Source organism: Carassius auratus, chromosome 41 (genome assembly GCF_003368295.1).
Source record: "Carassius auratus strain Wakin chromosome 41, ASM336829v1, whole genome shotgun sequence".
NCBI classification, from domain to species: domain Eukaryota; kingdom Metazoa; phylum Chordata; class Actinopteri; order Cypriniformes; family Cyprinidae; genus Carassius; species Carassius auratus.
The window spans coordinates 18,138,154-18,156,852 of NC_039283.1; the positions used below are offsets into that span (position 1 = coordinate 18,138,154).

The 18,699-nt window shown below is 34.9% G+C and overlaps 1 protein-coding gene across 1 annotated transcript; it reads right to left on the reverse strand.

Annotated features, from left to right (window-relative positions):
- Positions 1–1,350: 1,350 nt before the first annotated feature.
- On the reverse strand, positions 1,351–12,855 carry LOC113059585 (toll-like receptor 2). The gene is made up of 6 exons (XM_026228146.1): positions 12,775–12,855; positions 10,266–11,239; positions 6,432–7,608; positions 5,055–5,495; positions 1,594–1,764; positions 1,351–1,500 (listed from the first exon to the last, which is right to left on the reverse strand). The coding sequence occupies exons 2-6, from the start codon at positions 11,228–11,230 to the stop codon at positions 1,351–1,353; spliced, it is 2,904 nt and encodes a 967-aa protein (XP_026083931.1). The 5' UTR covers positions 11,231–11,239; positions 12,775–12,855.
- Between the last annotated feature and the right edge of the window lie 5,844 nt (positions 12,856–18,699).

An 18,699-nucleotide genomic window follows, 5' to 3' on the forward strand; every position in this document is an offset into this window, starting at 1 on the left:
ACAAACCATCAGACATTTGGGAACTAAAATAAGAGGTCTGATTCTCTGTTTTCCAGAGTGACTCATTAATGGCTCATTGTCAGCCATTTTTTCCCATCATGCTTGCTTTCACACATAACCAAAAACTGTGCCACATTTTAAATGAGTTTTTGTCTGAGTTAGAGAGAGGGAAATTCTTCAGATTCTAAACTTTTAATATATGTTTTTTTTTTGTATATATATTTTAACCATCCTAAAAATATATATTTCAGTCAAACTGTTTTGTGTTTTTTCATAATTGTCACACTGGATTTATTGCATGAAATTTTCTCAATTTTATTTTTTAAGGCACAGGATTTATATTATACTGGGCAAATTTGCTGTTGTCTATGGTTAACCTCTATTCAGTATTCAGACACAGAATCTACTGTACAGGTGCTGGCATTATAATTAGAATATCATAACATACTTTTCATGTTCATACTTTTCAGTTGGCCAAGATTTCTAAAAATCCTTTCTTTTTATTGGTCTTAAGTAATATTCTAATTTTCTAAAATACTGAATTTGGGATTTTCCTTCGTTGTCAGTTATAAGTCAACGAAATGATTATATCTACTGTATGACCGCAGGTGTATGAATGCTTGATCTGTAAATAAAAAGTTTAATGTTAAGGCCGACATGTCTTTTTTAACCTATAGATGGCACTCTTACAACAAAGTCAGGTCCAACCTGGAAAGGCCCCATGATATCTCTAGTACTTATAATTTGCTGCAGTGACAAAGATGCGCATTTTAAAACTTAGAGAAATTAGAAGCGGTGTTGTATTAAAATGATTCATTAAAACAAATGTAAATAATTTTATTCCATAATTACAATTAATAACTTTGTTCTTCAGGATTTACATAACTTATAACTGTTCTACTTAAGTGATAAGGTTTAAAATTATTTCGCACTCTTTATTATTTAGGACACTTCCAACATTTAAGGATTTTTCCCAGGTCTGGAGATCACTTTCAGAATTCCCTCATTATATTTAGGTTTGCCAAGACTGTAAGAAGTGGGAATCCTGCTGGCTCTTAAACAAGAATAAATTATCAAGAGAACAGAGGAAATACAGTATGATGACGGTTTAAATCTTGATGATAGGTTTTAACTTATTACATGTTTTGTTTTATTGCAAATCATTAAGCAATCTTGCTGCCTTTGGCTCCATACAAAAACATTGAACTGTTAAGTGTGCACAAGATGCACTGCCAAAACTGTACTTTCCATACCCACGCTTACTAGTCTGTATGTCACTGGAGTCTTTATTTCTGATAAATGACATTTTGTAAATGTTATCACACAACTGAAGAGAGACATGGAAGACAATTAATGCTTCATGCTCTCTTCAAAGAACTCATTACACGCCACTGTGAGAGCAGCCACCAGCACAACAAACTCCTGAAAGTCCACCTCTCCATCCCGGTTTTCATCCAAATCAGACATGATCTTCTCCACAACCATGGGGTCTTTACTCGCCTACAACAGGACACATAGTTATTCTTCTATTATGCATGTGAGCCATTAATGTTACTAAACGTTGTAGTGCAACATAACATGGCTAAAACTTACAGCTAAAAAGTCACTGAGTTCTCCCTGAAGCAAGCTCTTGAGCTCAGCTTTGCTTAGCTTGTACTTGTCTCCTTCTTTGGAGGAGTATGTGTGGAACACTTTAATCAGGCCTTCCATGGCATCTTCTAGTTTTGAAACCATGTTGTTGCTTTCCTCTTTAGAAAATGTATTCTGGCAGAAAAAAAAAAAAAAAAACATTTTGCAAGTCAAGTCTACATCTGAACAGCATGCAGGTATTTTAGTGGACTATCTGCTCATTCATTTATATGCATTTTCTGCATTTAATAAATGCATGAAAATGCACTCAATTATGGTATTGTAAAAATCCATAGCCCTTTTTTATTATTAAAAGCAGGCAAGCTACTGCACAGACACCTGCTGACCCCAGGGGCCTCTCCATCCCTCTAAGAATGAGGTTACACAGCCACTGAGGAATTTAATATCGGTGAGCGAACAGGCCTTTTGGCATTCGCAAGCTGATGACGATCATGAAGGAAATGGAAGACAGGTGTACATCAATTATTCAGTTAGTCTTTTGTATAAACTAAAGGCTCCGATGGTCTGTTTATCCACCATTAAGAAAGGTAGGCCTTTTATTAAATGGCTATTAAATCTAAATCTCAAGTAGAATTGGTCAATATTGAAGACTTTAAAACACTGAATTAGGAATTACGATCAAAACAACTAGACTGTAAAACAATCCATTAATGAGCTAATGAACGCCAACTTAAATTCGGCGATATTAAAGTGAGTTTAATTAAAGCTGATAGAAGAATCACTCATATTGGTCACAACATGCGATCCTATTAAAATGCAAATACATCCTTATTATCTGTGCCAAATAATAATGTAAATAAGTCACTCTTAACATAGATTAACCTTTGACGTCAATATTTATCTTTAAGTAGCATTTATTCTTAAACCATTGTCAACTTTGTTTACAATTAATGGCGTAGGCTATATAAAATACTTTCATAAAGTTGTTGTAATCAGCATTAATAAGTCTATAAAAGAAAGAAAACTATCATTATCAACTTACCTAGACAAAGAAGTGGCAACTAGTGCTTGAAAAGTTTCTTGTGCTCATTCATTAAATAGCGTCCATTCACCTGGCCAAGTAGGCGGGGCTTCTTCCAAACGCAGCCCGCACGTCTAATGACGTCACCAAACACGCTCACACAATCGAAGATGCGCTTAAATACATTATTAGATCAGTTGTTCTCAAACCTGTCCTGGAGTGCCCTCCAGCCCTGCACGTTTTGTATGTCTCCCTCATCTATTACACCTGATTCAACTCATCGGCTCATTGGTAGAAACTGCAAGACATGAAGTGGATGTGTCAGATACAGGGAGACATACAAAAGGTGCAGTGCTGGGGGTACTTCATGGAGAGGTTTGAAAACCACTGCATTAGATGATATCTCATGTTTAAGTAAATAAATCTGTAACTATGCAAAAATCTTTTTTTTTTTTTTTACGGTTCACAGTGGAGCACTACACATGCTTTGGGGTTTTTTGTGATATGCAACCAGGTGCCATGGGATTGACTATTAATTAACCCAGTCAAAGATACAATGAATTCACAAAGCTATAATTTTGATGATTGCTAATTTGTCAGGAAAGACTCATCGCTTTGTGATGTTTAGTCATGTGCTGAAACTTGGAGCATGACTCTCGAGGCCAACTAGTGAATTCCTGGCATCATTAAGTCTCAGATCTCACCCGAGTAGCCTACTCGCTTTTCATTTTATTAAAACATTTTTTCGGTTAAATGATATCGGTGTCAGGCTAAAGGAATCTGATGTTGTGCAATGTAATGAGGTAAAGTAAGGCATGTTTGTGGTTTGTTGGCGTTTCATTATCATAGTAATAAATGTGAGTAGAATTAATCTATAAATGACATTATAAAATTGTATTTGTTTTACAGAAAACATTTTTTTGTTAACTAAAATTAATACAAAAACATTTCCACTACTTGAAGCAAAAGAAACATTAACTAAAATAAATTTAAATATAAAAAAACCTTGTATTATTTTATTTCAGCTAGCTGCCAATGCTAACGTTTTTATTTTTTATTTAGCTTAACCTGAAGTACTTACATAATAAAAACTAAATAAACTAAAACTATGTACATAAGCATAAAAAAAAAGTAACCTAATAAAATCACAAAAAAAAAAGACTAAAAAGCACAAACATAAAATATAAAAACTACTTCAAAATATTAGGAAAAACTGTAATACTATATCACTGATATTGAAATAATACTAAAGTAAAAGCAGTACCACCCACACCAACACACACAAAATATTGATGACCAAACTTCTACCACATTTATTATCACTCTGAATGTTTCCACACACACACAAAAAAAAGTCACATGAGAAAGTAAAACTATAAAACTATAACAAGGCTGCAAATCGGATAACATGATGCATCATAACTTCTTGTTTATTTGCAAGGATCCATCTGTTCAGTAAAATACATTTTATGATTCACCATTTACAACTATAGACCAGACATAAACACATCATTACTGGAGTTGAATGTGAAGTTAGCTGTGGGGTTATCAATCTCGGAGTGAGGGGCACACGTTATGATTAATCCAGATCATAAAGAATAATAGAATGACAGTGAAATTATATACCAACTGCTTTGACATAGAGCAGCCATTAATATCATTAATAAGAAACATTTTTAAAGAGGTCTATTAAACTGTGACCAGTATAGATTTATACAGTATATATATATATATATATATATATATATATATATATATATATATATATATATATATATATAGTCTTTTTAAAAGAATGATACTATTTTGTGTGGTAACATGACAACTTCATCATAATATAATTTTTCATAATATGATCTATTCATAGTCCTGACATCACCATCATTTTTTATTAGTTCCATGTAGAATAATGGAAAAAAAGAAGATATTACACTTTTAATCACAAATTCAGATACAAAATACATTTATATGTAAAAATTTGAGACATTTAAAAGTCTGAAAAGAGTATTTACAAAAATTCCAATATTTTCATTAAAATATCTTAAGACATTATTTAAAGACACAATTACATACTGGCATAAGGTGAGGGAACAGTATAGCAGTTCACTACGCTAATTAAGATAAGTATATATACTTAAGTACATAGAACTGTATTGATTGTCAGAGTGAGCATGTGTTGTTGTGTATGCTATGGGCTACTAGGTCAGTAAATGACTGTCTAGATCGGTTTGTTTTGCTTACTGACTGAACATATGAGTCAGAATGATCTTTTTCCAATCTTTCTGCAACCAATGAGTCAGACAAACCAGTTTAAATGATTCTTAGCTTAACATCAATGCAGATCAGTTACCATGAAGCACGTCATATTTTGAATGTTGGGAAAATAAATGATGCATGTTCTGTCTGGTCATCTCTGCCAATGATATATTATTTATGTCTTTCAAGCAAGTTCTTTTAAAGTTGGTTGGCATCTGTTAGAAGGCTGATCATTGATTTGGTGGCCATCTTCATCTGTAGTTTTAGTATCTGCAGAACTCTGGTCCTGTGGCAGCTCAATCAGGGAGACAGACCTCACTGAAGACAGGCGGCTATGACGGCTGGTCGTGCGCTGTCTTGTTATGTTTGGTTTGCCCAGAACACTCCTCAGCTGGACCCAGAAAAAGCTCTGTTCTGTGGGCTGCTGGGGCCACTCTAGGTAGGTTTTGGTATTGAGCATCTTTTTGAGCTTGCAGTATTTACTTGGAAGAGATGTGGGATCTATGGGCTCCTTCAGAATCAGGATGACATCACTGAATGTCTTGCCAATGGCCCGTTGTTGGGCGAAGTAGAGCTCGTAGTTGCACCACTCACTGTTCACAAAGTTCCGTGACAACACGAAGATCACCTTAATAACAAGAAAACATGTTAGGATGCTGTTTTGAATTTTTTTGTCCACATTTTGTTGCTTTGTTTGCCTTCTCTGAATTTTTTGGGGGTTATTTTATATGATGCTCATTTCCACCTCAGATTAAATAAAATAGAATAAGATAATTGTGAGAAATGTAATGTAATACAAAGTTGAGAATATAAATAAAGCTACACTTGGAACATTTACATTTACATTGTGTGATATAAAGTTACAAGTGTCAGATATGTGGAATAATCATGTGGCGTCACACTGTACATAACTGTACACAAACTGGAATTTCTATTTTATCTATTTCTATTCAAAGAAATCCCCTTTGGGAAAAAAAATTCACAGTTTCCACAAAATATTAAACGGTACAATTGTTTTTACCATTAATAATAATAATAATAAAATATGAGCATCAAATCAGCATATTATTATAATAATTTATGAAAAACCATGTGACACTGAAAACTGGAGTAATGACTTCTGAAGATTCAGCTTTGCAGTCACATGAAAAAGCCACATTTTAAAATTTAATAAAATATGAATCCGTTATTTAAAATCTTAATATTTCACACAAAGTTATTGCTATTTTTTATCAAATAAATACAGCCTTTGTGAACATGAGACTTTTTCCAAAAACATGATAAAAATCCTAACCACCTAAATTGGTAGTATATGATGTTGTGAAATATGAAGTCATCGTTATGGGAAATAAGGTTGCAATTGTAAAATATATATAGAACATTTAATTTTTTTTTACTCTGAGATGGAAATAAGCTTCTATAATTTGAAGGCTTAGATATTTACGTGCAAACTACACTTTTGTGATTTTGGATAATCCTTATTCTGAGAATTTGAAGAATGCCGACATTGCATGTTTCTTTGTAAACAGGCATCTTTGAAGAATAGAAATGTGTGTGGACGCACCTTGTGACTATCTTCAATGTTCTCAATGATGTTGTCAATGATCCACTTCCCTGGAGTGAAGTCTCTTTCATGGATGCAGAGGCGGTAAGGAGGCTTAGAATTCTCTAAACAAGGGAGCAGCTGGTTTCGTACCCAGTCTGCATCCACGTGGCTGTAAGAGATGAAAGCATGAAAGGTGTAGTCCACAGCCTCACCTGAACCTTCTTTATGGGCCCTGTACTTGGCTCTGATGATTTGGTATGTGGTTTTTATGTACCATGGCACGTGAAAGATGTAGCACAGAAGCATAAGACCAAGGACAACAACCACTGTTGTTGACACAGAGATGATGATAACGAGTGTAATATTACAGGCTAAATGACCAGGGAAGTATTGTGATACCATTGTGTTGAGAAGGTGCTCGGGATGGTAACACTTGTAGTTGTCTGGCCAGTCTGTGATGCTCACCATGCCCTTGTTTGTGGTTTCCTGTATGAAGGTATAGAGATCACAGATACAGTGGTATGGGTTGTTGCCTGCAGTCAGGACACGTAGGCTAGGCATGTCTTTAAAAGAAGTCATGCTAACAAGTCCAAAGGAGTTTCCATCTAAAGCGAGCGTCCTCAAGTATGGATTCCTCCAGCCGGAAGGAATGAACTTGATCTTGTTGCCGCTGAGGAGGAGCTCGGTCAGATTGGATGCCTTAATAAAATAGTCCATGTCAAGCTGGTCTAGGCTGCTGTATGAAAGATCAAGGAAGCTTACAGAAGTGGGAAGGCACTTAAAACTGTTGCTCGTCAGACTATTATGATGAGCAATTACTTTGTTAATGGTCTGTCTCCAGTAACAGACACGATTTCCCGTATATTGCAACTGGTTGTGGCTCATATCGATTGTAGTCAGCTTGACAAAGTCTTTGGTCAGAGATGCCAAGTCACTGAGGTTGCTAAGTCGATTACGGCTAACGTTAAAGGTTTCAAGCTTGTGCAGTATGTTTGTAGTGTCACATAGCGGGTTATAAATATAACTGTCCCTAAGCTGGTTGTTAGAGATGTCCAGAAGTCCAACACTTTTCATCTCCTGCCACGAATCGCACGGCACGCTGTTGAAGTTCACATTCCATACAATGAATTGGCGGACATGATTGAGCCAGGTAAAGCTCCAGTCGAAGCGCATTATATCTGGATTACTGATGTCCCTGTGGAACAAAACAGGAAGATCAAACCAATTAAGAAGATGAGAACGCCTCTAATAGATAGAAATGAGAATCATAAAGAATTTAGTCATTCATGTTTCAATTCCTCTTTAATGATTCTGATTCCTTGATGGTTCCATTAATAATTAATTTTGTACTTTTAATGAATAATATAATAATTGTTGGGCAAAGAAGAGTTTGTAGTTGCACCATCTTTGTGACAACACAAAGATATGTGTAATTTGCTTAACGCATACCTTGATAATGACGTTTGTGTTTTTTAGTAAATTTGACAGATGTGGGAATAATAATACATTTAATATAATGTATAAATACAATAAAAAGAAATGCAATTCCACTGCCAAATGATGAGATCATTTCAATAATAAAAAGTTTCTTTATATGCGGTTTATCATGGCACTCTAAGATTTATATCAGATTGTAAACCTTCAGCTCATCATTGTACTTTGTATAACAGAACAGCTTGGCCTTTGTCTATCAGAGGAAAAATGCAGTGGTATTTAATCATTCATAAAGTCATCTTGGGATGATGCCTTCATATCTTTGTTGTCTCATACAACGGAAAAAAAATGTTGAGAAATATTTCCTTCCTCCTCAATATTGTTATACTCTCTCGGTTCCTTGTTCTAACTGAACTGGGTGAGAAGGCATTTATATATGCAGCACAGTCTAACTGGAATCTGAAAGCTGAAATAACAAACTTTGCTGTTTTTGGATCATTTTTAAAACATTTATTAGACAATTGAAAGATGACATTTAATTTTTCTTGGTCTGGTTTTGTTTTTAAAATTTGTGATGAAACTAATTGTATTGCTGCCCATTTTGGACAGGACACTCCTTTAAAATATATTTTTATTCTCAGAGAGGTTTTCCATGTTAAATAAAGGGTAAGAATTTCTTGCATAATACGTTTTTAACTTTTAAAGACTTTACGGCCTTAAATATACATTACACCAGGAAATATGTGGTAACATATTTAATTGTTTTATTTTGAAGAAAAAATAAAGACACATATCTTTATAATATGAACAACCAGTCAGTGAAAGTCACTGAAAGTTTCAGTTAATTGTAAGTTACAGTACATGTACAGTATTTGATTCACTAATATATATATATATATATATATATATATATATATATATTAGGGGTGTAACGGTTCACAAAATTCACGGTTCGGTTCGATACGATACACTGATGTCACGGTTCGGTTCGGTTCGGTTCGATACGTTTTAGATACAGCAAAATGTAAAAACATCTCAACTTTTCAGAATGCCGCAAGCGCACCGCGGGTCATGTGACAAGAACCAACCAATCAGCTTCATCCTTTCCCGTAACAACGTTGAGAGCTCAGCCAAGATGAAGGAACAGCTGATCATAGTTGTATATGGATTGCAATTTTGAAATAAATTCAGTAGCAGAGCTACTGCAAGCGATTTTTAGAGCTGCAAATCCATTTATCCTTCGCTGAAATTTCCGCGTCTCATGGAGAGAGCACGTCATTGTTGCTTAGCAAAGACAGACGCCTCAGGAGAAAGACGCGCTTAGCGTTTTCCATGCGTTTTTAGGCACGATATGTGAACGGCCCCTAAGGCGCTCGCTCACTCAGCACGCGCTGAAGGCTCGTTGCAAAATGTCTAATGCATTTAACAGACCAGAAATATAAGATCCTAAAATAACCAACAGGTCTGGTGTTTGGGTTGGATTCCCTGTAAGCTATAGTGTCTAAATGCTGCAGGGATAGTTTGCTGTGTGCATGTTTCTCCTTTTTTTCGTCTTTTCCCAGATAGTACTGACGCATATATCCCAGATATTCCCGCTGTTTTTTTTTTTTTTTTTTTTTTTGTAATCCCGCTGGTGTACCCTGTCATGTTGCAGATGCGACATACTGTTGTTTTTTTATCCACCACTCTCTTGCCATCACCATTATAGCTTAAAGGGAATCCAAAGTGCACCCAAACACCAGACCTGTTGGTTATTGGGGGATCTTCTCATTTCTAGTCTGTTAAACGCATTGGCTATTTTGCAACGAGCCTTCAGCGCGTACTGAGTGAGCGAGCGCCTGCTGAGTAGCCTAACATAAACATATAAGATGGTGTTTTTTTCTTCTTCGGGAGTGTCAGGGGCGTTGCCTGTTACGTTGTTTGGGTTATTGGGCTACCTTGTTGAACGCATATCATTATATTTCTTTCTCTCTCTTTTTTTTTTTTTTTTTCAAATATAATTAATTACTCCAACGAACCGTTCGGTATACATAATGCGTACCGCGTACCGAACCGAAAGCGTCGTACCGAACGGTTCAATACGAATACGCGTATCGTTACACCCCTAATATATATATATATATATATATATATATATATATATATATATATATATATATATATATATATATATATATATATATATATATATATATATCTTAGTAGAGAAATTTGTTACAATGAAAAGGTAAAATAATCCAGTGTTTTGTTTTGTTTTTTGAAAAATTGAAAAAGTTCTAACATGAAACTAGGTCTCACTTTTTTGAATTTTACATTAAAAATACAACAACAACAACAACAACAAAAACGTAATATTAGGATAAATATTTTAGCATTTTTACATTTACATAGAAAAATATTGAAGTTAATATAACTTACGAGAGCACCAGCTTTTCCAAGGTCAAGTTCGTCACACTGGATCCCTGTGTTCTATTCAGTGAACGAGCAAAGTCGATGAACAGCAGTTCCAGGGCTTCGATCGAACTGATTTCCACATTTACCAGAGCCATTCTCATAACTTCCTCACTGAATTTACCTCGATAGAAGGTTAGGAGTGGAGTCTTTACATACTGCAGGCCATAAAAAATATCCTGTTTACCAGTATAGTACTGAAATTCAAAAAGGTTTCGGAAACGTAGCATATCAAAAGTCTTATTTGCCAGATCTTTCAATATCATAGGAAGTATATCTGTTTTTTTGTCAAACGCTATATCGAGCCACAAGTTTTTTGTGTTAAGGTAGCTGAAATACCCAGGTTCATAACTTTTAAAACCAGTGCCAGTTTTAATAGCAAACTTGTCCAATGAAATGTTCTTCAACACAGAAATGTCACGGCTTCCCAAACTACTGACCAGGGGTCCACCAATGGATAGCATTTTTAACTGGGTAAACTTCAAAAAAGAAGCATCCAGAGATGCTTGACTGTACAAATTATTGGACATTTCTAAATCCTTCAAATTTTTGAGTGGCTCAAGAGCTTTAAATGGAATTTCTGTCAGAGAGTTATTAAATAAGTTTAGTTTCTCCAAAAAAACGTTTCCCTGAAAGGCATCATCCACAATCAGAGAGATGTTGTTGAAATTAAGCTTGAGGACTCGCAAATGACTAAGTTTGAAAAAATCTTGTTTGCTGATGACCTGTATGGTATTGAAAGACAGGTCGAGCTCTTCCAGAGAGGCAGGCAGATATGTTAGAGGCACATGGTCCAGCCGTAGACCTTTACAGTCTGCTGAACGCCTGTCAGATGTTATTGTACAGGGCAGCTTGGCTTTAGCTGGTTTAATGTGCACAACTGCCTGGAGGCTGAGAAGAAAAGCCATTGAAATAAACATTCTCATGGGCATTGCTTAGATCTGAAACAAAGGATGTGGAAAAATATTTCCGTTATTAGAAACCCAACCTTTCAGTTTATGTTAGAATAATAAAAATGCTTAATGACATGCACATGGTACAGCAAGCAAATCAAGCTCAGAATTCACTTAAAATATGCCTTGTTTACTGGAAAAGATAAGAAATTATTTTAACTACAGTATATTTATATATGTAATCGCTATGTAAGCATGCCTGACAATGAGGAAATGATAAAGTTGGCAGACAATAAATGGTTCAATTCAGTCGTGAATCAGTCATAGTGTCAGTTTTCAGTTTCAAAAATCAAATGTTTTCACAATACACCTAGTGTTCAACAATGTCTAATGTTGATGTTTGAAAATGTGAGCATATCTCAAAATCAATCCTAATGTTGCCATGCAAATATGAAAAAATGTCAAACATCCTGTTTAAAGGGGTCATATGACTTTGCTAAAAAGAACATTACTTTGTGTATTTGGTGTAATGCAATGTTTTTATGTGGTTTATGATTTAAAAAAAAACATTATTTTCCATATAATGTACATTATTGTTGCTCCTCTATACCCCGCCTTTCTGAAATGTGTAAATTAATAATTAATAAAATAAGCTCATCGTTCTGAAAAGCAAGGTTTACGCCAAGCTATCCGATGCATTGTGATTGGTTGAATACCTCAAGTGTGTGACGGAAATGTTATACCCCTTAGCTACTGTAATGACAAAAACAATAAGACCCATTACAAACAAGGCATTTCTTGCATCCAGGGGAGACATAATTACAGATTATAATGACTTATTCTGTTTTTTATGTGTTACGTTGTGCATTGCACTGAGTAAACATAAAACCATGTCTGATCAGAGAAACAATAAACACTTCACTGTTAAAAACTCGTGTTTGAATCATCAGTGGCACATCCTTTAAATATGTAAACATACTTATAGACTGTGAGTCAGAAGCACGAAACTGTCCTTGCAAAGTTGGAACTGCCCCACTTTATAGAAACAGACACCGTATTGTAGGCCTCTCTCCCAGGAAACCATCCTCGTCCTTCGTAAAATGTGCTGCTCACATCTGAATATTTGGGTTGGACTGTTCTGGAACAGTGTTTTTAAGACAATTTAACCACTGATTTCTAGTTGTGTCCTCTTTTGGAAGGCCAAGCAAAGTAGAATCGCTTTTACAACGAAGTTACGCCTACTTTCTTTGTGTGAACATTTGGGCGGTGTTATGCAAATCTTCCCACATCGTGACGTAGACATGTGGGGACTTGTTAGAACGAGCCATTTCAGGTAGCCATGGTTGACTCTTAACTTTTTTAAAGAATATCTTTTTGGATTTGAGACTTTTAGTCTTTGCAACTTTACAGATCTTCTTTATGCACCAAGAGCTTGTAACACTCCAAAGAGAAAGGACATTTTTCATTTGCATCATATGACCCCTTTAATAGTTATAGACTTTATTTTACATTATTTCTTTACACTATAAAAGATCATATCGCATGCAACAAATAAAAAAAAAGAAAAAAAAGAAATGTTTTACCTTTTGCATGAGAACCTGTAGTTTCTCAAAGTCTGGGTTTGTGGAGGAAGCAGCGATCCACAATAAACCTTCCAATTTCATCTGTTGGAAGGAGTGATTAGTCAGTCAAAATGTCTTTAAGAGTCCAAATGAGAGTGTCAAGAATATCAAGAATAAGCTACAGTTCATACTCACATGTCCAATTAGCCCCTTATCCTTCCTGGAAGAAAGCAGCAACATGTGACCATTCCTTCTTTAAAAAAATATGTTTATGGTAAAAGAGTAAAATAAATTTGTCATACTGTCTAAGCTGTTTGTGTGAAGCAGCGTAAAGACATAGCTGGCATGTGTCAAAGCTAGTATAAGAGGTTTTATCAAAAGGAAAAATTGAAACGCGTTGTTGTAAGTGGAAGTGTCCCAACATGCTGTCCCTTACCACAATATTGATGTGAAAGCTTGCCATAACATAACAAAATTTTCATTTTATGGATTAATAAAGAACCCCTTTCAATAGTCAGGTATCTCACCTTTATATATATATATATATATATATATATATATATATATATATAAAAAAAATATTATATATATATATATATATATATATATATATATATATATATATATATATATATTTTTTTTTTTTTTATGTATATATATATATATATATATATATATATATATATATATATATATATATATATATATATATATATAATTTAGAGTCTAATGTGGACTTATTTCCTTCTCTCTCACCCTCTCTGTCACACACACACACATACTTATAAAGTCAGTTTAATAAATTAAATAATGGTAGTTTTGTTTTGAATCTGAAAAGTAAACGTATTGCCACTTGGTTAACTGCTAGTTAGTCAAACTGTCTTTATATAATGGCTATGTTTTTGCAACTCAGTTCAGTAAACTTTCACAGAAGTTAACAGAAGTAGACTATTATTAATTTTATCTGTCTTGATTTAATTATTATTAGTAGTTCAAATGTATTGTAATAATTAACCAAAACGTTTTTTTTTTTTTTTTTTTTTTACTATTCTTGGTTTTTATACAGCCAGTTTTACTTATTTGAAGTCCCTATCTGTGCACAAATAAAATAAAGAAATTGCTAAATGATATTTAAGAATTTTAATTACATGTAAGTGAATGTTGCAACCATCCTCTGTTAAGGTGCTATAAATTGTATGTATATTATCATATGTACATGTTACAGCAGTGTAGGTGGGTAGCTTTAATGTAGGCTATTAAAATTTTGGCTTTCCAATACAAAACTTCTCTGAGAGACTGAAGGAAATGCAAAAACTGTTAACAACCATACCCTCTCTCCCTGCCTACACTACTCAGCTTTGTACTCAAGCAAACATAAAGCCTATTTGACCTGGGTGAAAAAAAAAAAGCACACCTGTTCAAGAGTCCTTCATCAGTCAAGAAGTATTTGGGGATGTCAAGTCTCGCGAAAATTCACTATTCAGTGTTTGGTTAGGTTATATCGCACTTAGCCTACACTAGAATAAATATTGTGCTAATAAAAACGAGCAGGAGGGATACAATCGAAGAGGAGGGATAAAACGGTGTTTATGAAGTTGTTTCCGTTAGTACACGAGTCTTTAAGATTTGATTAATTTGATAAACGTTTAAAAGACAAGCAAACACGCTTGTGCAAACACAGGTGTAGTTTAGTTAGCGACTGTTAGCTACATACGGACCAATAGATTTAAAGTCGGTAGATAATTTTGCAGAAGGCAGATAGCCTATATCAAAACAACGTATAACATGCCCCGCTCTTTTTTATAATATATAAGACAAATTAATGCTCACCTCTGTCGATGATCTGAGGGGAAAAACGAGTTTTCAATCCTTCTAACTCCTAACTCGACTCTCATAAAGTTGCTCCAGACGTTCCCCGCAGTGGACACTTCAGATGTATCAACAAAAATGTTCAGGGTAAGTTTGAGCACATCGTATCAACTTTCACCGAGTTCCTTCCTTCAAGCGGTAACGTTCCGCCCTGTAATGGTTCAGCTGTGTTAAGAGGACGGCTGTTTTGAGAAATGAATCTCATTTAAAGCATAGTTCACCCAACAATGGAAATTCTGTCATCCTTTACTCACCCTCATGTCGTCCCATTCCTGTATGCTTTTCTTCTTCGACCAATTCAGTTTAGACATACAGGTGCTGGTCATATAATTAGAATATCATCAAAAAGTTGATTTATTTCACTTATTCCATTTTAAAAAGTGAAACTTGTATAATATATTTATTCATTACACACAGATTTATATATTTCAAATGTTTATTTATTTTAATTTTGATGATTATAACTGACAACTAAGGACAATCCCAAAATGAGAATATTAGAATATTGTGAAAAGGTTAAATATTGAATACACCTGGTGCCACACTCTAATCAGCTAATTAACTCAAAACACCTGCAAAGGCCTTTAAATGGTCTCTCAGTCTAGTTCTGAAGGCTATACAATCATGGGGAAGACTGCTGAACTTGACAGTTGTCCAAAAGACGACCATTGACACCTTGCACAAGGAGGGCAAGACACAAAAGGTCATTGCAAAAGAGGCTGGCCGTTCACAGAGCTCTGTGTCCAAGCACATTAATAGAGAGGCAAAGTGAAGGAAAAGATGTAGTAGAAAAAAAGTAATAGGGATAACCGCACCCTGGAGAGGATTGTGAAACAAAACCCATTAACAAATGTGGGGGAGATTCACAAAAAGTGGACTGCAGCTGGAGTCAGTGCTTCAAGGACCACTATGCACAGACGTATGCAAGACATTGGTTTCAGCTGTCGCATTCCTTGTGTCAAGCCACTCTTAAACAACAGACATTGTCAGAAGTCTTGTCTCACTTCAGAAAGGACTGGACTGCTGCTGAGTAGTCCAAAGTTATGTTCTGATGAAAGTACAGTTTGAATTTCCTTTTGGAAATCATGGTCCCAGAGCCTGGAGGAAGAGAGGAGAGGCAAACAATCCACGTTGCTTGAGGTCCAGTGTAAAGTTTCCACAGTCAGTGATGGTTTGGGGTGCCATGTCATCTTCTGGTGTTGGTCCACTGTGTTTTCTGAGGTCCAAGGTCAACGCAGTCATATACCGGGAAGTTTTAGAGCACTTCATGCTTCCTACTGCTGACCAACCTTATGGAGATGCTGATTTCACTTTCCAACAGGATTTGTCACCTGCACACAGTGCCAAAGCTACCAGTACCCGGTTTAAGGACCATGGTATCCCTGTTCTTAATTGGCCAGCAAACTCACCTGACCTTAACCCCATAGAAAATCTATGTGGTATTTTGAAGAGGATGATGCGATTTATTCCAGACCCAAGAATGCAGAAGAGCTGAAGGCCACTATCAGAGCAACCTGGGCTCTCGTAACACCTGAACAGTGCAACAGACTGATCGACTCCATGCCATGCCACATTGCTGCAGTGATTCAGGCAAAAGGAGCCCCAACTAAGTATTGAGTGCTGTACATGCTCATACTTTTCACTCGACCAAGATTTCTAAAAATCCTTTCTTTGTATTAGTCTTAAGTAATTTTCTGAGATACTGAATTTGGGATTTTATAATCATCAAAATTAAAAGAAATTAACATTTGAAATCTATCAGTCTGTGTGTAATGACTGAATATACAGTAATATGCAAGTTTCACTTTTTGAATGGAATTAGTGAAAGAAATCACATTTTTGATTATATTCTAATTATATGACCAGCACCTGTATAGGTAAGCTTCTTTATCATCTCTCTACAGTTTGGTACAACATAAGGTTTAAAATGGTAGTCCACCCAAAAATAAAAGTTATGTCACTTACACACCCTCATGTTCTTCTGTAGAACACAAGATATTTTGAGATATATGGGAAAAGTGTTGTTTTTTTTTTTTTTTTTTGGTCTGTTCAATGGAAACCAAATGAAGATAACCAAAACTGTTAATTTGCCAATTTTCTACAGAATATCTTGTGTGTCTTTGAAGAAGAAATTATTGTAAATAGACATTTTTAAATGTGTAACGGATTAAATCGAAAAAAGAAATACAATTTTGGGTGAACTGTCCCTTTAAATATCTGTTACCACAATTAGCTCACTCTTTGCCTTTGCCAAAGACATCTGCTAAATTAACATGTGACCACATGTTGAATGCTTATTGCCAAGGAAATTCCCTCATGCTCTTTCTACATTGTGTAGCCTTATGCCATACACTCTTAAAAATAAAGCGTCTTTACAATGCCATAGAATAACCTTTTTGTCTAAATGGTTCCATAAAGAACCTTTCTGTTTCAGAAAAGGTTCTTTATGGTGAAAGAATGTTCTTCAGATTATAAAAAGGTAAGAAAGAGATGCTGTAAAGAACCTTTGACATTATGGCATCACTTGAAGAACCTTTTGAAGCGCCTTTATTTTTAAGAGTGTATTACAGCTTTTTAATGGTTTAAATGTACTCTTTCACAGATCATCGGTGCACTTTTTTGTCTTTATTTAAACTCCTTTAGTAGTAATTTATATTCAAAAATGCTTTTTGCATGTTCTCTAATGTTTGAACATGTTGACTCGAAAGGCAACATTTAACCCTAAATTGCAAAAAAGCATTTTGTACCACATATATGTTAAAATAGTGTGTGTGTGTGTGTGTGTGTATATAAATATATATATATATATATATGTGTGTGTGTATATATATATATATAAAATATATATATATATATATATAAAACACTGATGAACAATACAAAACAAAATTAAGTAGATTTTTTGTTATTTATTTTAATGCACATTTTCAGGGAAACATTTAATGTATTATTCAATGTTTCTGTATTTTACAATGTCTTCAGTCCCTTTAGAAAAAAACTGCTATGACATTTGGTAACCAGTTATAAATATTAATTATTAAGTGCAAGCTTACACAACTGCAAGATGCTTTTGAACAGTAGACCATGCTGAGTGTCCCTACATGAGAAAACACTCCCTGCCTCGGGCAAAAAAGAAAAAAAAATGGCATAGCAAATGACAGACAGAAAATAAAAACACAAATTACCTTTGCAAACTAGTTACACAGTAAAAAAATAAATAAAAACTAAACATATAACCGTTGTTTACAGACACAGGACCCTGTCTCGCTTACACTGCCTGAAGTATTTTAGAGTGTGTGCATGTGTCTAGATATATGTGTGTCAGAAAGGTAAACGTTTGGCTTCAAAGCACAGTGGAAAATTTAGAAAAGCTCTTTGATGAAAATTACACAACATTGGTTTGGCACTGCAACGTTCCTTCATTTAGGCCAAGAGACAGAGGTACGAGTACAGAGAGAGGGTGACAGTGCTGTGGCATTCAGCATGCAAACAGAAGGGTAGCACACACTAGCATAAATAGGTAATGCACTAATGCATAAACCAACACTGCAGTCAGGTCCCTGGTCTATTTACATGGCTTTCATTTATGACTCTTAAGTTTGCAGAAACATCAACCTAGAGATATGGAAATAAAAAAAAAAACGGCTCCTTTTAGTTTAGGTTTAGCAGATTATATCACCAGCAGAACAAGAAACGGAGTGACACAAGACGTAACTACATAACTAAATACAAAAAAGAGTCACCGCATCCATCATCTGAAATACAATGCACTTCTGGTTAATTAGTGATCAATTCGTTCATAACACTCAATATTGCGAGGAAAGAACAAGGTTAAAGACAAAATTGGCATTTGGGGTCAGTTGCTCTGAGAGAGAGCAGGAGAGAAAAAACAGAAATAGTGGTGGGGTGTGTGTTAGGGGTGCAGATGACGATTAATAAGTGTGTTAGGTCGTTCCTGTATGAGCATCTTTTGTTTGTTCCTTTTTGTAATGTGTATAAGATAACCCCTATAAAGTTTTATCGGCTGAAGTCATGATCAAATGAAATGTTATGATGAAAAATGGGGACAGATTTACA